The sequence below is a fragment of the Nuphar pumila genome, chromosome 14 (genome assembly GCF_984573655.1).
Source record: "Nuphar pumila chromosome 14, dmNupPumi1.hap1.1, whole genome shotgun sequence".
NCBI classification, from domain to species: domain Eukaryota; kingdom Viridiplantae; phylum Streptophyta; class Magnoliopsida; order Nymphaeales; family Nymphaeaceae; genus Nuphar; species Nuphar pumila.
This window is the reverse complement of record NC_143262.1, coordinates 88,659,103-88,681,446: the sequence shown is the minus strand read 5'-3', so window position 1 is coordinate 88,681,446 and position 22,344 is coordinate 88,659,103. Positions and strand designations below refer to the sequence as shown.

At 37.5% G+C, this 22,344-nt stretch overlaps 1 protein-coding gene across 1 annotated transcript; it reads right to left on the bottom strand.

Moving 5' to 3' along the window:
* Positions 1 to 1,632: 1,632 nt before the first annotated feature.
* On the bottom strand, positions 1,633 to 22,089 carry LOC149817312 (uncharacterized). Its single transcript, XM_089987771.1, has 12 exons — positions 22,003 to 22,089; positions 18,617 to 20,058; positions 15,656 to 15,663; positions 14,293 to 14,495; positions 12,607 to 12,667; positions 12,398 to 12,496; positions 5,862 to 5,956; positions 5,448 to 5,561; positions 3,311 to 3,378; positions 3,116 to 3,226; positions 2,473 to 2,743; positions 1,633 to 1,961 (listed from the first exon to the last, which is right to left on the bottom strand). Exons 2-12 carry the CDS (start codon positions 19,963 to 19,965, stop codon positions 1,851 to 1,853), a joined length of 2,490 nt encoding a protein of 829 aa, XP_089843897.1. The 5' UTR covers positions 19,966 to 20,058; positions 22,003 to 22,089; the 3' UTR covers positions 1,633 to 1,850.
* Positions 22,090 to 22,344: the final 255 nt, after the last annotated feature.

Sequence of the window (22,344 nt, the reverse complement as noted above, 5' to 3'; positions counted from 1 at the left end):
ACTTTTTTTTTTGCCAATTCATTCACTGTAGAATCGGTATCGGCCATTAACCTGAATAGTTGGTCAAACAATACAGGTCTGATTCCATACTGATAACATTGGTTACAGGCTACTAGGTGTGGGCATCGGGCCAGCCCGGCCCATTTACTAACAGGCCAGGTTTTGGCCTGGTTCTTAACGGGCTTGGGTTTAAAGTGAAGCCCACGAAGCAGACTCTGCCCGGCAGACTGGCTCAATTTTAAAATGCATAAATGTTTGACTGAAATTATGGGTTAACGAGACAATAGCAAGTTCCCATGCAACTAATTAGGTAAGCAGTAATAATAACAAATAGCAAGTTCTCATGCAACTAATTAGGTAAATAATAATAGTTATCCAAGTTATTATGTAATAATAAATTTTTAAAATTTGTATATTATTAAAAAAATAGTAAATAACTCAAGCTCATCGAGGCTGAGTATTATCAAATCTATCTTGAGTTTGGTGGCTTCGAAAGATTTACATCTCGAGTAGCTAGATGTAAAATTTGTATTTCTTCTCGGTGATTTAGAGGAAAAGATTTAAATAAAATGCCACAGAAGAGACTATATGGTTTGAAGTTAGCTTCAAGACACTGGTATATTGACAAATTTATTACAGTAAATGCAATGTTGGACATTGTTGTTATTTTAAGAAACTTGACAACTCTTACATCATATTGCTATGGTATATAGAGGTAGACCACGGGCCGGCTCACGTATATAACAGGCAGGCTTCGGCCTAGTACCTAATGAGCCTAAGCCTAAAATCATGGCCCAATCCCAGCCCATGGCAAGCCGGGTTGGCTTGGCCCATTAAGCTGTGGTTGCCCACCCCGAAGGCTACAGCCATACGTGCCATCATTTATGATGAGGCCTTGGCCAGTTGTAGGGAGCGGCTATATGCTATGGCTTCTAGCTGGTTGCCACGTGTCCAGACTTTGACAGTAGGAAAAGTGAGGAAAAATAGGGGTAATGTTTTCTCATTTTGCTCTTCCAAACGAGGAACAATTTTTGTTTTTGTTTTTTTTTGTAAAAGTCTGGCCAGCCAGCAGAGAGCCGATATGTAGCATTTGGTAATCATGCACCTCAAAACATCCTATGAGCCATTTTGGCTAGTTGACATTGACCACTTAAGTGTTGTGTTGCACATAATTGGTGCATACCAGGTATGAGGATAAAGCTCTTTGGACATGTTGATATTTTGTGGAAAATTTGGTTTCACAAACCAAACAAGGACCAAAGAAATTTGAGTTTTAGCAGTAGGATTCAGGCTTCTGCAAACCAAATTAATTAAATCACCAATATAGAAGAAATAAAGGAGAAAAACAAGGAGATACCCACAAGCCATTTCCATGAGTTCAAACTTTTAGTTGCTTCTCTGTTCAAGTATTATCTCCCAAAATTACTTTTCTCTTCATTGTGTAGATATAACACATTTCAGTTGAATTTTTTTTTAAGGCATCGCTAGGGGATACACATGACACATCCATCTTTAAGACGTGCAACAAGGGCATTACTCTAACCTGCTTTTAGAAAACCTCTTGTATATCTTCTAAATTGCAGGGTTCTGCAGTCCCCGCAACCGGTGTCCAAATATCATTTGCAATTGGCCTTTCAAGATGCAAGCATACATGCCTGTGCTTGTATTTCCATTCTTGCTTGTGTGCATGCATGACTGAATCATTTACAAGTTACAGTAGATAACAACATTAGAATGTTACCCTGAACCTTAAGCCCCATATTCCTTATAGTGTTATTGCATGATACATCTTCTTAGCAGATTAATTAAGAAAATCAATGATCAAAATAAGCAGAATACCCAATTGCCAGTTAACTTGGGGAAAGAAAATGCACACGAGCCAGCACATATTCTTTTCCAGCAATCCAAACTCCAGTCTGTGACCACTGCACATCTTCCCAGTCAACATTCTCCTCTAAAACCTACAGTTCAAGAAACAACAAAAAGTAAGAAAAAATGAGCATGAAAAATTAATCCTAAAAAGACGAGGAAAACAAACAATAAACACGTCTTGTTTTCCATTAATGAATATCCATCCATTGCAGCAGAAACAAGAAAACTAACAAACAAGATTCTGTGTCATCATTGAATATCCCCACCATTCATCTGTACGAGTAACTCTTTCAGGAGGCTTCTAGTTTGGGCTGTCAGTCAGTGGCAGCACCAATGGTTACTTTGGTGCAAGGAAAATTTTAATAGGTAAGGCAATCTAAAACATGCCCAGAGCAGAGGGGCTTTATATGCTTGATACCGCCAGAGGAGGGAACTGGATCTGTAACCTCATATGGCCTTTTGCACAAATTTCTGAACTTAAAACAGAAATTTCTTATAGTTCCACCACAAGAAGCAACACACAATCTTTCGATAAACACTAGGAAAAGATACCCCTAAATATTGACTTGGTGGTGGTGAGTCAATGAAGCAAAATAGTACCTCTAGATGTTCAACTGCTAATGGTATGCCAAAGGAGCGCATGACTTTTTGCGGAAGCGGTTGCTTGCAACGTGACCATCTGAAAACATCCATAAGAGTCTCTCTTTCTCCACCATTACATACTCGATTTGAGTGGCGGTCACCATTTTGAGTGTGTGGTTGACAATTTGTATGCTTCTCAGCCTCAACAGAGGATTTTTCTGGTGTGATGGAATTTGTATGTCCCATACCATTAGTGACAGGTTTTTCACCATTGTAGCAGAGCTCATATCTACGTAACAATACAACGTACAATGTTACCATTTACCATCCACATAACCCAGATGCACTTTTAAAATAAGGATGAGTAGATGATATACAAGTCAGCCTTCATTCTTATTAATTTGAAAAACAGTCAACCTTGAGGCACCATGTGAAAAGATTTAGCAGTGGAAAAGCTAACTGTTCTTACACAATATCACGAAAGATGAACAAAAATACCCATTACAAACACACCTAAAAATTTAAATTTATTGAATATATTATATCAATGCCAACCAGCAGGGATCAATGAAAACATCCTTGCGGATTAATAATATAAACATCAAATTACATGAACACAAAGGGGATGCAGTATACGAATGATGTATTAAAAATACCAAACCTGTTTGAATGTGTTTCAACATACAATACTTCACCCTTCTTCAACCGAGCAGATGTAAAAAGAGGTTTTTTCAAACCCTTATCTGCAACTGTACCCAAGCTGTACTTAACCCTGCATCATGTTTCAAGCAAGGGTAAGGAAACAATCAGTAGAAAAGTAGGCACACACACACATTAAAGGAGCTTCAGTAAATACCATGGCTCATTGCATAGGTTGTACTGTATTGTGACTTCACGCACAAGCCTTTGAAGGCGAAATGCGTTCTACATAAGAATATACAATCCAAAATTTAGAACCTTAAAAATACTTATAAGCCAATAACAAAAAAAATTCACAGGAAATTGTTAAAAAGAAATTCCGGGCAATAAGTAATGCAACAAATATGATGACATAAAAAATAGGAGCAATGGATAAAAAAAATTATGTCACCTAAACACAACAAAGATCAAAATAAATAACCGTTCCACTTAGTATAATAAAGCCAAACAAAAAAGTTAGGAATTCTATAAGGAAGCAAACAACAAAGTTCCAAAGATTTTTGAGAATCTATTTTGACCTCATCATCACGACAAAGCCCCTCATTCTTCTCTAAGGGAGTAAGGGGCCATTTGATGCATAGGATAGGACAAAATTTTCGCATAGAAGATTTTACCTTGAGATAAATTAGGCAGCAATAATTTAATCATAACTTTTTGATATGTAAAAATGGAAAAGTTTTTATTGATTAGAGGCATCATTGCCATAGAAAAAATCCATTATCCTGACATTGAACCTTTTTTATCCAGAAACACACGGTTTTCAAGACAACATTATCCAGGGAAGTTTTTCCCACATTTGTTTAATGCAAGGAAAAAGTATCAGGTCCAGACTCCAAACTTTTTCCAGTAAGATTTTCCTTTTTTCCACTGCAATTAAACACTCACTAAGAGATGTACATCATCAAATAACATAAATATGGCAGAATATATTATTAGACTTGCACCATGTTTACCCAGGTAGAACTGAACAACCATGTCATCCCACTAAACGATTCGCCCCTAAAAAGTTGACAGCCATCACATGGTTCAGTGAAATGTTGGGCATGTCAACCATAAAAGGAATAACCCCATACACATTAAGAACCCCATGAATCCCTCTCTCTGCCCTCATTTTATTTTTCCTAGAAGCAGCAGGTATCACATTCTCAATCTGCTTCCAACAGTAGTTAAACACTTAACTAAAAATTAGGCAACCGAAATGGAAGTGTAGCATAAGCTTGTCTTACTGGATAGTCATTTACAGGACACTGAATAGTCGCTACTGAAAAATGCTTGTGCTTTGTATAAATCTATGCAAACTCTATAAAACTGGACGAGGCCAAAATAAGAACCCTTAAAAGTTAAAACCATCCCATCGAAGCAAGTTTCACAAGAAAGAGGCCACCACAGGCACTTTGAACCTGAAACTTAACCAAGTAAACCAACAGTCAAATTTATATTGCTTTGGATTAGACATGAAAATAGCACCATCAAACTTGGTGGTTGACAGATGCAAGAGGGCAAGATAGCAGGTGAACTTTAATATAACATAACTACATAAGCGACTATGTCCAACACACTTCAAGCTAAAGGGAGGCTTGGTATGGATTCAACAGGACTAATAGTGTTGCAGACTTTCTCCAGCTTCATATGGTGAAGGAACGTCTTCTCAACACATCACCAACTTTATAGTATTTTGGTTCAATTTTGCTAGAGTAAAGCCATTGAGAAATAATGATAAATACATCGCTAAGAAAATGGCACCCCAAAGACCATAAATCGCATTGGCATTCAATGCTGGCCTTACATAAGTACATCAATAACAACCTCCAAAACTGTGCCATCATCAAATGGCACCCCAAGGACCATAACTGACGCCATGTTGCATGAAAGTTGGTTTCACTGTTCTCTGTAATTAAGGTGACTCCTCATTACAGGTTGTTTTGTCTTCATCTTATGAGTTTTGGCCAAAGAGATGCATGCATACATGCATGTGTGCACCTCACACATAAATTGAACGTTTGCCATACATTAATTACTTAGCAGAACCTGTATATTTGAAGCACACACATTTCATGCATTAATTAATTACATAACAGAAGCATTTGATTCAGTAATCACCAAAGCGTTTGAAAATGAAGACAATAGTGAGATATATCATAAAATTTTCAAGATTTAACATGCCATAGAGCTTGTTTCCAGAAAGATTTTATTGGATAAGGAAACAAGCGAAAACATGTAATCCAGGTGAGAGATCAAATAGTGACTACTGACTACATATAAAAGCTTGCAAAAGCAAGAGGAAAATCTAGTACTGTTGCAGCAGATCTAGTAGTTATGGTGCGTTCAGTGGAAACTGGTGCTAAAGTTGGCTCCACAGCTGAAGTATGTGTCAGACAAGGCTCTAGATCAATGCTGCCACCACCTTTCTGCACAAAAAGAGAATAATAGATCACCAAGGTGATCCAATTAAGTGAATACAAGCAAGAAAAACCATCTAGAAGGCACCGTCAAACGCAATACATACATACATACATACATATATATATAAGAGCACAAATTCACATCTGGGGGGCATCTGCAATGAGAAACAAAGTGCTAATAACTTTAAGATTTAATCAGAAACTGATAGATTGAGATGCTAACATGATCAAACTTAACATATTAAACAATTTGATGAAATAGTTAATAACTCATTAGCTTTTCTAAGAGAGATGAACAATGGTCACCTTCAAAATGCAGCATCGTTCAACACGATAGCTACAACCAGTAGCAGCACCCCAAGCGCGTGAGCGGACATTGTTTCTCAATGTTGAAATGTAACCTGAAATTGAACATACAATCCCAGTTGGATAGAGAATTGGCCAGTGCTGAGAAGGTTAGATGGGAACCTGCAAAATATGAAATAGCAATTCCGCAGGTTTCACACAGACATCACAATCAGATTAGGAATTGATTGAGAATCAACTCATCAGATGATAAGCCAAAATTAAAAAGATTACGCAGTTAAAGATAAAAGCTTCACCACTGGTTATAACCAGATTTTTTTTTCCATAATGAATGTAATCAGCAAAAATAGATAAAAGAATAAAAAGGGCGAACAAAAGAGAGAGGGAGAGAGAGAGAGAGAGAAGGAAGGACGTCTACTATTAGGTCTAATCTCTTTAGTTTAAATAGAGATTAGCCAAAATTAAAAATTACATTTGGGTCCTTCATTATTCATAAAATACCATATTCAGCCTTAAGAATAAAGTAATTCTAAAGTAATCAACTGCTCTTAACACTCCCCTCAAGCTGGAGCATAGACGTCAATCATGCTCAGCTTGCGAAAAACTCGAACGAGCAAGAGGCTTTGTAAAAATATCTGCAACTTGTTCCTCAGAGAACACATGCTTGGTAGAGATATGTAAAGCTTGAACCATATCTCGTATATAGTGGCAGTCAACTTCAATATGTTTTGTCCTCTCATGAAATACAGGATTATTGGCTATATATGTGGCTGCCTTGTTATCACACATCATCAACATAGGAGATGGAACCTTTACTTGAAGATCTGTCAGCACAGTCTGAACCCACATCAATTCAACTGTTGTTTGGGCCATAACCCTATATTCTGATTCAGCACTTGACCTAGCAACAACAGTATGTTTCTTACTCCTTAAGTAATTAAATTACCTCCCACAAATACACAGAATCCTATAGTAGACTTCCTATCCCCTACAGATCTTGCATAATCAGCATCAGAATAAGCAATTACATTCAGAGAGCCCCCTGTCTGATCACAGTCGCATATAGTAACTTCCCAACCAATGAGCGATAACTCTTGCTATCAAGAGGCTTTGACCTCTCATCCATTAAATGAACTTTGTGATCCATTGGAATATTTGTTGGTTTAACTCCCAACATTCTTGTCTCTTTTAGTAAATCAAGAATATACTTTCGTTGAGACAAGACCAAGCCCTCGCAACTCCTGGACACTTCTATGCCCAGAAAGTATCGAAGGGGACCAATATCTTTTGTAACAAAAAGTTTTTTAAGATGATCCTTCGTAGTTGCAATATCCTTCGTACTATTTCCTGTAAGTATGATGTCATCCACATATACCACCATAACCACTATGCCTGAGTTAGTTTTCTTAATAAATAATAAGTGGTCTCACGCTGACCTATTGAAGTCAAACTCTGACATCACCTCAAACAGCTTTTAAAACCACGCACGAGGACTCTGCTTTAGACCATATATCGCCTTTCTTAATCTGCACACCTTCTGACACTCCCCTTCAACCTCAAACCCAGGAGGTTGTTGCATGTAGACAGTATCAGAAAGATCCCCATATAGGAAGGCATTCTTCACGTCTAAGTGACACAAATTCCATCCATAATGAACAGCTACACAAAGAACAAGGCGAATGGTAACCATCCGTGCCACTGAAAAAAAATGTCTCAAAAAAATCAATTCCATATATCTGAGTATAACCTTTTGCTACTAACCATATCGTGGACCTCTCAATTGAGCCATCTGAGTTATACTTAATGGTATATACCCATTTGCATCCAACAACGTCTGCATCTGATGGAGGATCAACTAGGTCCCATGTCTGTCGAGAAAGTAAAGCATCCATTTCATCTTGTATAGCCTGCTTCCACCTGTTATCGAGTAGTGCTTTTTGGTAACTAAGGGGAATAGCTTAAGCAGATAAAGCTGAAATAAACTTTTTCATCTAATTACCAATTCTATCATCTGAAAAAAAACTAAGAAATAGGGTATAAGGTACATTGTCTTTTCCCTTTTCGCACAGCGATTGCCTTGTCATCATCAACAGTTATGTCAATGTTGTCAGAAGCGCTTACCTCAGGAGAAGATGAACATGGAGGCATTGAGTCAGGTAGAGCTCTATGCACATACACCAAAGGAGGATTGTGAAACCGGGAGGTAGGTGGAGTTTGATTCAGTAATGGAGGCACAGATTTCAAAGGAAAAGGAGGAACAGGAAGAGGAAAGGAATCATCTTGATCAACTTGCATCCTAGAACTAGTACTGGAATAATATGGAACAGACTCCAAGAAAGATACATCTGCACTGACATATTCCAAACGAGAAATAGGATCATAACATTGGTACCCCTTTTGATTTTTGGGATAGCCTATAAAAATACACTTAGTGGCTTGAGTTGCTAATTTGTCACGATCAGGTCTAAATTTGTGAACAAAACAAACGCATCCAAATACCTTGGGCGAAAATGGAAAGAGGGGTGCATTAGGATACAGGATTTCCAAAGAAATTTGGTCTTCCAAGGATGATGAGGGCATGCGGTTAATCAAATTGCAGGCTGTGACAACTACATCACCCCAATATGAAGCAGGAACATTGGATTGGATAATAAGTGTGCGAGCTACATCAAGAAGATGCATGCGTTTTCGCTCAGCCATCCCATTTTGTTGGGAAGTATGAGCAGAGGTAGTTTGGGGTTGAATTCCATGGTCTCGATAAAATTGCAGCAATTCTTTGGTTTTAAACTTAAGGGCATTATCAGTGTGGATAATCTTACAAAAGAATCAAACTGAGTTTTTATTTCAATAACCAAAGATTTGAGAATACTAGGAACTTCAGATCTTTCTTTTATTAAGAACACCCAAGACAACTTAGAAAAATCATCAACAATAACAAGATAATAACGACACTAGGTCTTGGTAGGAATCTTACTAGGACTCCATACATCAGCATGAAGAAGTTCAAAGACTTTATGACTCGACTGACTCTAACTAGAAGGAAACGAACTCCTGTGATGCTTGCCCAACTGACATGCTTCACATTGGAATGATCTAGTAGAAGGAATTTGAGGGATGACACGACGAAGCTTCGACAATGAAGGATGTCCGAGACGACGATGCCACTGAACTAGACTAGAGGAGTACTTGACTGCAGAATAAATAGTTCCCACTGGTTGATGTAGGTAGTAGACTTCATTTTCCTCATAGCCTCCACCAATCTTCTTCCCTGACAGCAAATCCTGAAAGTGACAAGATATAGGATCAAATATCACCCTACAATTTAGCTCTTTAGTAAGGCAACTAACTGAGATTAAACTCTAAAGAAAAGAAGGAGCATGAAGGACATTGTTCAACTGCAAGGTAAAGGATATAGAAACATTCACCTGACCAACACCAGGAGAGGAACTCCCATCAGCTAATGAGACACTCCGATGTGCAGTAATAGACTCTGAAAATTTTTGAAAATTTTCACATAGATGTCTAGATGTGCCAGAATCAATAATTCACTTACTACTTTGATGAGACAGATTATCATCTGTTGAGTAGGCCACACCAGCTATAGGCGAAGAGGAGCTTGGAGGACGGTGCGCAACCAACTCATCATATTCTGCACGACTAAGAGTAATAGAGTCACTAGGGAGATCAGTTTTCTTCTCTACCTCTGATTTTGTAACATTAGCTTTAGGAACATTTGACTTTGATGGAGAAATAGCAGGTCGTTCATGTTTATCCCAACAACGATCTTCAAGATGTCCTGATTTTCCACAATAGATACACTGGAGTTTACCTCTACCTCCCATACCTCTTCCACGACCTCTTCCTCTAACATTCAACATATTACCTCGTCCATAGCCAGATGGGACAGTTAAAGCAGGTTGAGTTTCAGATGACAAAATGGCAAGTCTACTCAACCGATTATATGCATCATCAAGGGTAGGAACATCAGACCCAGTCAACATTTGAACTTTAGCAGCTGAGTACTCCAACGATAAGCCTCTGAGGAACCGAGCAACCATAGTCTGTTCTTGATGATCCTTTTGTTTTGAGCAATATAGAGGCCTATCAACATTAAGTCTCTCAAAGGCAGCCTTAACTGAGGCATAATACTGGGCCAAAGTCTGATCTCCTTGTTGCAGATTATATATCTCTTGTTCAACTTGGAGAATATGACTCACATTAGTCTCTTGAGAGTACGTATCTTGAAGATTGTCCCACATTTGTTTAGCAGTTGTATAATAAATCAATCCATCTGCAATATGAGGTTCAACATTATTCATGATCCACGACATAACAATATCATTATCTTCTTCCCAGGTAGTATATTTTCCGGTTTTCTCTTTTGGTTCAGATTCCAACAAAATGTGTTTTCTACGATGTCCATACACCGACATCATAAAAGTTCAGAACCACCTTGCATAATTCGTTTCGTTTAATTTCACAGATGACCCATATGAGAAGGGATTGGCGAAGGCTTTATATTCCCCAATCGGTTCAGCCTTGTGATCATATTTTGGAACGTCACCCATAATGAATAAAAAATAACTAAGTATTCACAACCAATATCGCTGCTACAATATCTAAAAATTAGGCTTCCACGCGCACCAGCATAAATAATAATAAAAACACGCTGTCACAGTTTGTAAATCTGGTCGACTAGCAGCAATAGCACTGTTCAGATCTACTCTCACGATCCACTAAATAATCAGATCTGAACTCAGCCAGGGTACAGATCTGATTCTTCCTCCTTTTTAAATTTTTTTTCGGCAACCACAAACGACACAGGAACTTACGATCAGATCTGATTTTCTTTTTGGGTCTGCTCCACGATATGCAGATCAACGACTGTATTTGATCTTCATCACGACACACAGATCAGCGACTGCCAGATCTAATCATCACACACTGCACGACCTCATCACAACACCCAAACCTGTAACCACCGGATCTGGTCGACATGCACAGAGGACTTCATCTCGACATTTAGAACTGATTTCAGATCTGAGTCATGACCACTGTCAGACTACAGATCTGTTATCAGAACTGCCCCACACTGTTCCTCAAGAAAAAAAAAATCTCTAATCTGATGCCCTTCACGTGAGCTCATGCGCAACACAGAAATCAGACTCCCAAGGTCGAAGGCTCTGATACCATGTAATCAGCAAAAATAGATAAAAGAATAAAAAGGGAGAAGAAAAGAGAGAGGGATAGAGAGAGAGAGAAGGAAGGACGTCTACTATTAGGTCTAATCTCTTTAGTTTAAATAGAGATTAGCCAAAATTAAAAATTACATTTGGGTCCTTTATTATTCATAAAATATCATATTCAGCCTTAAGAATAAAGTAATTCTAAAGTAATGCTCTTAACAATGAAAAGATAGCAAAGTGATCAAATTGCAAACTTATCATGACTACCACCTAATTGTTACTCTATCCTTTTTGTATGTATATAATATATTATATATATACATATATATTCTTTGGAACTCAGCCCAACAACTAGATTTGTGTTGGGAACTAAGCCCAACAGTCTATTTGTTGGGAACTCAGCCCAACAGCTAGATTTGTATTGGGAACTAAGCCCAAAAGCTAGATTTATAGTCCAATAGCTAGAGAGGACTTTCTCGCTCCTCTCTTTACGCTATCTCTTTCTTTATTTTCTCTCTCTCTATATATATATATATGGGGGGGGTGCCTACTGTAGGAGAGAGAGTGATGGGTAGTTTTAAGTTTTTTGTGTGTTTTTTTAGTGTACTGTAGTGAGGCCCTTATGTATTTATTTCTTTTATGTATTTTTGTTCAATAAGAATGAAATCATTTATTCATATATCAAGTTTTGCATATTGTTAGTATTCAAATATATTTCGATTGGCATTTGGACTACGATCTGGAATGTCTTGGGTTCCGTGCTATTTCATGACACTAATGTTGATCCTTTAGATGACAAACTACACTTCATGTTAATCCTTTAAGACTGTCCAACCGTCAATCCAAGTATGTTGTTAAGTCTTGACCACTAGTTAAAATAATTGCATCACCAGTATATAGTGCCAATGCGTAGGATCTTTCTATTTCTGACCCTTTTAGAAATACTCTTAAAAAATAACCAGGAAATATTTGCAAAATTCAAAAAAAGTAAAAAAGAAAACATCGATAAATTACAGAAAATAATAATTCAACAAAAGTTCTCTGGAATGGCTGTAAGTAGAACAACCTAATAAGATAGAAATTACAACCCAAGAAGTTATAATTACTTGGGCATGCACTTGGAACAAACAGCCCCCAACTCCCCAAAAAATAAAAGTTGCAAATTGCAATGTTAACCTAAGCCAAAATAGGCAAATCAGAAACACAATAAAAATAATGGAGTAGATAAACAGTAGATACAAAATCACACAAAAGGAATAGCATATAAACCCATTAGAACATGATCTATGTAAAGGGAGAAAGGGGGATAGAGAGAGTGTGTATGATGAATAGTTCAGAGTTCAGACTGACAATCCTGTGGTGGAAGCACTCTGATATGTGCACGGAACTCCTGGATTGCTGATGGTGGGGGGGAAGCTGTCGGGCGGCAGTAGCCAGTATGCATGAGAACTAAACAAAAACACACAAAACATATAATCAGCCTAAATCAGATGTTTTCATGGCAGACACACATAAAGAAGCACCCTGGGGAAAAGCAAGGAACCAAGATAAAGACAAACCAGCAACCAGATCTGAATCATCAGTATATACATCAGTTCCCCATAACTGGCCTCCTCTAACCTGCATGTATGAACCCACACCGCACAATTAATACACACAACAACCTAAGAACTAAGGTTAAGAAAAAAAAAAATTGAAAGAATGCATGTAGTTTTACTTTTAACATGCCACATTGCGTCATGGGAATAACAAAGATGAGGTATAAATCTAAAACCAATCTGTCATAACAAAATAAATCTTTGCATCTGACTCAAGACAATCTGATACAGAAAATAAACAATAATCAACGTTATTAAAATTTCTGTAGTTTGTTAGCAAACTTTGGATCAAGGATACTCATAAAATACTAATAATAAAGTGACGGAAGACATGAAGACCTAAAATATACCCAATTTTATCAAAACAAGAAAATGCAGAAACAAAAATACCTAGAGATACACTTAATTTAGGCCTGCTAAGAAAAATAAATTAGGTGGTACCACAGTCACCAAATACCTATCCTAACAATATCTTGGAGAGGCAATTTCCTGGGATATTATAGATTTTTTATATGATTCAGGAAGCTATCTGCATTATTTGGGGAAAAAGCTAAAATCTAAAATAATAAAAATAGATTTCACTTTAGTAAATCCTTTTGAAATAATATCAGAAAAATATATAAAGTAGCAAAATGTGTAGAAAGAACATAATAAGAAAAAGCCATATCTGAATAGCATAAGCTAACAAAAAATAAGATAGACCATGAAAATACCATGATATCTAACATTACCTTATTCAATTGCAAGGTAATAGTTATGAGTTTATGACTACAGGTGGAACCAAAAACCATTTAAACATCTCCACATATTACATCAAGGGATAAATTTGCTATCTGCTCCAACAGATTTCTGTTGAAATAATCATATATTGGATTTTGTATTATACTTTGCACTTGCATTAACAGATAACTTGCACGTCCATACAACTGACAGATTCCATATGGCGCTGCCTCCATCATTGCAGTTCAAGTGCCAACACTAGTGACTAGACCCTTGATTGTGACTAAAGACACATCAAATGCAGCTGAGGCACCAACAATCAGGGCCTACTTATCCCAAGGGACAAACATATGGCGCTTTGAGGCAAGTAAGCCTAGCAACGAATGCTCTCCTGCCTATGAATGGCATGTTTACAAGACAAACTTGCTATAAGCAATTAACACAAAGTGTCAATTAGGAAGTGGATGTCAGCAATTGGCAAAAAACAATGTTAAACACAATTTACTATATAAAAAGCTATATGTTTATGTTATCTAAGTTTATATTACATATAATAGCACTATGCTGGTATGTTTGATTATATTTAGTTTCTTTCCACTTTGACACTTTATTTTTTCAATTCTCTTCATCTTCTTTAAAATGGCTAGAAAGGAAAAAAAGAGACCCGCATTCGCAACCTCACATATAAAATGGAAAAAAAATTGTGGTATTCATTGTGAGATATAAGTGATGAAAGTTCAGTTACAGCTTCCTAATATTACTGGTCTATTAATCATTTATTTCATAAGCTTAACCAGTTTGACAAGGAACTTGTTCAAAGAAGTGACCCAAAACTTCCAGCATAAACAGGCTCTAAACTGATCATGAAGCCTCAACTGGTAAGAAAAAACATACAAAATACTTCTCACAAATTTCTTGTGCACATACCTGTCGATTTGTTGCAGTAACATATTCAGCTGGTATTCTGATTTCTAGAGTTGGACCTTCACTATGAGTACCTTCGTCATTTTTCCCATTCTGAGACACTTCATTTTTGCCACTCTGAGACCCTTCAAAATCCTTCCACAATTTTACAAGCTCTTGCATACATTCACCAACTTTATACACTACAGTTGACAATTCAGATTTTCCTGGAATTGATATCAAATGAAGATTCAACATCATATGTCAAGAAAGAAGTTTACTAATTTTAAACAAAGACAACTGAGTGAGGTTTGCGGCATACTATGACATACATTAAAATGACAAACTAGAAGAGATCATCCAAAGGGTGAACTCAGCAAGACGATGACCAGGTGGCTTCACAACCAAATATGAAGCAGATAAAGATCATAAGAATCACACATGGCCGCAAGCGGGCTATCAACCACGAAAATATGATGTTGTGAAGTGAGTGCACATGCAGAAGAACGACACCCTCACCGCTGACCAACTAATAACAAATACCACATTCAGCAATGGAATGATTTATAGGTCAATTTTAGAGGATGTTATGAAAATATTTTCTGTACACAAGATGGTGGAGTCCCAAAAGAAGTCAAGCCATAGTACCGACCACAAAATAGTGCGGCCCAAGTTTAACCATCAAGTTGTTAATTTTTTTTTAAAATCACAAAAAGAGTTGTGGGGAACAGAAGAAAAGGCCGCAGGCCCGCAGATTGTTATATGTGACATTTGGAGATTATTATGTAATGATTTCTATATAACAGTGGAAAGAAGCTTTTAAAATCAAAGGCACGTTTGAAAACTATGAGAAAATTTTCCCTGTGAAAGTTTTCTAGGTTCGAGTCTTTGAGTTCAGTTCCATGCAAAAGTTGGGAAAATAACGCAATTAAAGTTACCGAAAGCTTATGAAAAATCTATTTTCACAGCTGACAGACAATTCTGTAGGAATAGGCACTAAAAGATTAAAATAAGTATTCAAAATAGTGAATGAAGGACCTTCTCATAAAACACATCTGCCTCATAGGCGTCAAGATATGAAAACCAACAGGATGAAAATTAATTGGTTAGAGAACCCATTCAGAAAAAACTTGCCCAACGGTACAAAATAATCCCTCAGTAAGAGTTAAAAGTTTAAAAAGGAAATTAAAAAAAGGACCGGATCCAACAGAAGAATTAAAAGTAAAAAAATAAAAACGGCAAAAAAGTGAATATTCTGAATCTGGGCAGAAATGCAGGCATAATTTTGACCAGAGAAAGCTTTCAACCAGCAGGATGCTGCAGATATCCCAATTTGCAATAAGTATCATCATCTATCAAAATAGTTAAGAGGAAGATCTTTGCTAACCTTGAGATCTGCAAATACACAAAAAGAGAATTTGTTAGTTTGAAAAATGTAAAATAAGCATAACTACACAAACTGGAAAAAGCAATCACAGGGTAACGAAGTAATAAATTCCTCAATTATCCATGACACACTAACAATCAATTCAAAATATTAACACATGCTGCATGTACACAATCATTATCCTATAGCAACCATAAACTAAAACCTTAACAGGATGTGGAAGGTTCTATTGAACATTAGAAGGAAATATGTTTTCGTTAATGCTGAATGCAGAAAACGAATGTGTTTTTGCTATGAAACAAGTTCTGTTCAAGCATAGTACAAGGATGCAAACTTGACCTAGACAAAATACCAGGGGTTTAACGGCGGAAAGTAGACATCAAACGGTTTATTTTCATACATTGAGAACTAAGGAGAGATGGAAAGATTATTTTGATAAGCTATTTAATGAAAGTCATGCTCAGGATCTTGGAGACTTTTCCATTCCTTTCATGAGATGAATCGTGACTTCATGCGCAAGATTCAAAAGAAAGAAATTGCAGAGGCTTTGAAGAAAATGAAATCAAGAAGGGCAGTTGGCCCAGATGGTATACCTATCGAGACTTGGAAATGCTTGGGAGAGAAAGGTTTAGAATGGTTGACAAATCTTTTTAACAAGATTTGGCGGACAAATAAGATGCCTAATGAGTGGAGGAAGAGTACTTTGGTGCCTCTATATAAGAATAAGGGTGATATACAAGATTGCACAAACTATCGTGGTATAAAATTCATGAGTCATACTATGAAACTTTGGAATAGGGTGATTGAGTCGAGGTTGAGGAAGGTTGTCATGATATCAGAGAATCAATTTGGTTTTATGCCTGGAAAATCAACTATGGAAGCTATACATCTTCTTAGACAACTTATTGAGAGAAATAAAGAGAGGAACAAAGATTTGCATATGGTTTTTATTGATTTGGAGAAGGCTTACAATAGAGTACCTAGGAACGTTTTCTCTGGTGGACAATGATGAAGAAAGGTGTTTCTCTCAAGTACATTAGTATAATTAAAGATATGTATGAAGGAGTAGTAACCAATGTCCGCACTTGTGGAGGGGTGACAACCAATTTTCCTATAATGGTTGGGTTACATCAAGGATCTGCTTTAAGCCTTTTCCTATTTGCTATAGTGATGGATGAGCTTACGAGATCAATTCAAGAAAATGTGCCGTGGTGTATGTTGTTTGCTGATGATATTGTTTTGATTGATGAGACTAGAGCTGGGGTTAATGCTAAGTTAGAATTATGGAGACAGACATTGGAAGCAAGAGGTTTTAAGTTGAGTAAGAGTAAGACAGAATACATGGAATGTCGATTTAGTAAGCAACGAAGTAGTGATGGGAGTGTAGTGAAGATTGGTGAGAAAGAAATACCGGTGGATGATTATTTCAAATATTTGGGATCTATCATTCAAAAGTATGGAGAAATTGATGGAGATGTAAATCATAGGATAAAGGTTGGGTGGATGAAATGGAAGAGTGCAACTGGAGTGTTGTACGATCGTAGAATGCCATTGCGGCTGAAGGGAAAGTTTTATAGGACGACTATTAGGCCCGCTTTACTATATAGTACGGAATGTTGGGCTGCCAAAAGACATCATATTCAAAAAATGAGTGTAGTTGAGATGCGTATGCTGAGATGGATGTGTGGAAATACAATAAAAGATAAAGATTCGGAACGAGGAGATACGTAAGAAGGTAGGCGTTGCACCCATTGAAAATAAGATGAGAGAGAATCGTTTACAGTGGTTTGGACATATTCGACGAAGGCCTAATGATGCTCCAGTTAGAAGGATGGAGAAATGGGAAAATATATTAGTTAAAAGAGGTCGGGGTAGGCCTAAGAAGACATGGATGGAGGTGATATGAAAGGATATAAATGCTTTGAACCTCACCGAGGACATGGCATTGGATAGAAATGAATGGAGGAGAAGGATTCATGTGGAAGACCCAGAATGATTTTCTTTGTTGGTTCATATCGCCGACCCCAATTGTTTTGGGATGAAGGCGTAGTTGTTGTTGTTGTATTAAGAACTAAATTTGCATCTGATGCAACATTAGATCCTTTAAATTTTGAGGTCCTAATCAGAAGATGCAGTAGCTAAATTAAACATGATAACCATGTTCATCTTATTAAGATATATAGCTGTATTTAGAAAAATAAGAACAGATATCATTGATAAGATAAGTAGAAAGCACCCAAAAAGGGAAATCCATCAAAAAACGAGGCTATGACATCGCAATCAAACCATAAATTCCCATCCATCGGGCTATATATTTAACATGGCATTGGCACAGATTTAGCTTAAATGACATTAATGAATCCAAATTCAGCAAAGCAAAAGACCATAGCAAGTAATTGGCATTCTTGGAGTAGACATCTAAGCTATAAAAGCAATATCAGAAAGTTCTGAGCACCATGTTTGCTAAAAAGAAAGTGTACATAACATGGTCAAAGATCACTTAAATGTACAGGTCAGACAAACAATCAAAATTATGGCAAAGTCCAACGATTATTCAACAACGGCCTATATGTTTAACCTTTTCATAAGGTGTTCTTCTTTTCCCAAAATTTGCAAGTAATATGCAAGTAATCAGTGCAATAAATTTCTTTAGAAGTACCTTTCCCTGGACAAGATTCCCCTTCATCCCAGCAAACAATAATTGGCTTGTATCGTGAAGCAATGATTACACAAATAATGGCATTGCAGTGTCTACCATTTAACAATATCAAATGTATTGACAATTCAATGACATAAGTACCATATCACTCTTGTAGGTTTTGAGAAGTGTGTTCAACATATGCAAAACAACAAAGAAAACAGATTAAACTTTTAGATTTTGAGAAGACCAGTAAAAGATGCTCAAATACAACTAATGGACAATATTTAGGATGTGAATCATAAAAAAATGAAGATGAGTACCCTTCATTATCCCTTGGACGAGACCGCATCCGAGAATCCCTACTTGCTGCTTGAAGATTTGCTCTTGGCCGAAGCATTCTCCTACGTTGTTGAACCCCATAACCAAATGATTCCCTCTCCCTTTCTGTAGCCCCATCCCCAGCAAATCCATCATCTGATTCCTTCTCACAAGACCTGCCACGCTTTTCTTGCCTATCTCCTTCAGTATCTTGATCTCTTTCCCTCATCCTGTCTTTGGAATCCCTTTCACCAGCCTTCCATATATCAAATTCTTTCGATCGCTTTGGTTCAAAAGCTGCAGTGTCTTGTTCGGTCACCTTAACAGCTCCCTCCGCATGTTCCTTATCATTCTGCAAGCTCTCTTTTTCATTATTATCTTGCACTTCTTTCTTTATATGATCCTTTTCCTTGTCTTTAAGCCTTTCCTTGTCTTTTCCACCATCCACACCTTCCCTCTCAGACCTCTCAAGCTCTCTTTCCAGTCTTGTAGATTCTCTGCGCTCATTATTATTACTAGCATGCAGCAGATCTTTACGGCGATCACTCTTCTCCTTGTCCCGCTCTACCCAATCCCTAGGTTTCTCATCTTTCCTTTTTCGTTCCTTATCCCTGAACTTCTCTTCACACTTCCAGTCAACCTTGTTCTCCCCCACAGCCTCTCGAGTTTCAAAATACTCCTTATCTTCATTTGTTGTGTTACCTTTAGTAATTTCTTCTGGTCCATGCAACATATTCCGTGAAACTCGCCAAGTTTCATAATTATCAAATGATGGTTCTGGGTATCTTCTTCGATGATGATCTTTCATATCTTTCCAGCTCAAGTGTGTACTTCCTCCCACATATGCATCCTTTTCCATCTTAGTTTCATATTTAAAATTTGTTATAGGTTCTCTCTCAGATTTGAGATCCTTGTCATCTCCTCTATTCTCTAACCATGTATCCTTTTCAGCTTTTAACAACTGGGGATCTAACCTTGGTTCCCCATACAGCTCCCTACCTTCTACCTTTGCATCTCTAACTTCAGACCTGGAGTCTCTGTTATCCTTTAATTCCCTTGTGTCCAGCCTAGCATCAGTACTGGTTGAATGTTCCAATGTAGGATCGGAAGAAGGTACTCGATAAATGGGAAGAACACCAAATCTTTTATCAACATCACGAGACTCAGACCGTGAGCCTTTTGCCAATCTCCCATCTAGCCCAGGTTCAAATGGTGGATGATAGTCATTTATAACAGATTGAGTTGATTTGCCACTAGGATTTGAAAATGCAGTGGTATCTTCAAGTGTCCGTTTCATGGTAAATGTGGAATGGCTTCCATCATCATGTGGTCTTTTAGGAGGACCACTCATACTGTTCTTGAATGTTACAATACACCAATGCCCACAAAAGAAAAGAATCACCAAGCTCCACCTTCAATGATAGTGGCATTTGACAAGCAACCACTGTGAAGAAAAATTTTCACTGTTGTATCAAACTTTTAGCAATCTCTCACACAGAAAAAAAAATATAAGAGTACAAAATTGGCATATCTTAGTTCATGCTTGATTTCACAGTACAATAATTCATCAAAATTTTCACAGATTAGCTCAAAACAATTTACAAGTAGCATAACGCCAAAGCAGAACACTAGAAATGAAACATACTTGAAGCCAGGAACTTGACATAACAAAAGGATGGATAAAATCCACCTTGTTTTATAATGTTACACCCATGGTTGCTAGTCGAGGATGCGGGAAGCGAGGCACTTTCAAAATTTTAGGAAGCGGGAAGCGTGGGATGACTTAGAAGCGAATCACAAACCGTCTCTGAAGCGACCTAGGAAGCGAACCGGAAGCGAAAAAAGAAGAAAAATAAATAACAAATAAATAATAAATAAATAAAAATGAAAAAAAGAGGGAAGCGCGCTTCCCATTTATGGGAAGCACGCTTCCCAAAAAAGAACAAAATATAATCTTTGGCTTAGTGGTGGGTCACTTGTGAAACCTTGAGAGAGGTTAGGGTTAGAATCCCACCTTCTCCAAAATTTTTAAAAGATGATTTTTTTGGAATGCCTTGAAGCTCGGTTCGGCTCGGCTCGAGCTCTCGGCTCAAGCCGAGTCTGGACAATTCCATTCAAGCTCGACTCCGAGCTCGAGCCGAGCTTGTACAGAAACATTTTGAACCGAGCCAAGTTCGAACAGCCCAGGCTCGGCTCCAACTCGGCTCGTGTGCATCCCTATAACTGACTAACTAATCAAAGTCACACTGCCATCAGAAGTGACATATCAGAGTCTTGACTTTTCTCAGGGATCATCAAGCACATGTTTCCTCAATTCCATAGAGACAAAAATGGAAATTTTTCAGTGCTGAGAATTCATATTTGACGATCTAATCAAAACCATATTGTCATCAAGAATAGAGTGAACATATGTTAAAATTGGGTTTTCTCACAAATATCAATAACAGGTTTTCTTGGAAAACAACAACAGCACAAACTTCACACCCACGGAGAGGGAGAAAATAAAAAGGAAATTCTTCAGTGCTAAAAAAGAATGACTTTGATAGCAGAGATCTTTCCATTGAAACACAATATACAGTCTCTATGGTATCTAAAGACCCAGACCTCAAAAATGACCCTCGAATTATTTCACATTCAAAAATCTAAGGACCCGCTTTTGTACGTCAAACATTAACAGAAATTGGTTCTCTTAAATTCTTTTGCAATCTCTTTCACCTAAAAGCCGAGATACCATAGTCTGTACTTCCCCTGCCCCCACAATATTTTGCTACGAAGCTGCTTGCATTCGTCAGATATCAACAGAAAACGATTCCCCTAATTTCATTTGCAGCCTTTTTCACCTAAGAGCATAGATACCATAGTCTGAACTTCCCTCGCCCCAGAAACTCACCCACCGATGCAGACAACAAAAACCAATAAAAGAAAAGGAAGGGTTCCAGACTATTCATGCAAACTACTCACACAAGATCTTCATTTATATAAATCAACATATCTTCCTCTTCGAATTTTCACGTATACCAATCCAAGAGAAAACACCAAAAGTACGTAATAATCAACTAGAAATAAAACCGCAAAACTCGATTCATCTGGAACTAAAACCTCTAATCGACAGAAAAAAAGTCCAATTCATCACATCATTTAAAACCCAATATTTCATCTAGACTCTACGAGAATCAATCCACAGTGAAATCTCCATGAAAATACCAAAATCGCACTAAATCCACATTAAGAGTCCTAAATTATCAGATCTCTCTAGTTCTAAGCGCAAAAAAATCGAAGAATCAAGAGAAAGAGAGAGAGCGCGAGAGAGAGATGGAGAAATTAGGGTTTGCACGAGAGAGAAGTGAAAGGGAAAACAATAGGAAGCGAGGTGGGAGAAGATACAGACCATCGCCTCGCTCTCCGAGCGCTATCCACGTCTTCGCTCTTACCTCTTCGAATTCACACAAGAAGTGTCGGAAGAAAAAACCTCTTTGAGAAAAGACAGAACCAGTGAACGTTCTCGCTTTATATCGTGGCCGGGAGAGCGAGCTCATGGCCCGTCGGAGGGGTAGTGTTGTAAATAAACACAAATAAGAGGGAAGTTTTCATGGAAATAGGACAGCTTTTAACTTTAGCCTTAATTTTGTTTTGGGTTAATATTTGGTGCTATCGAGGGCACTAAGTTATGTAGAACTGTTGAGTTGAAAATCAGGTTTAGGATTTTTTTTGTAAATTAAATCTTACGATC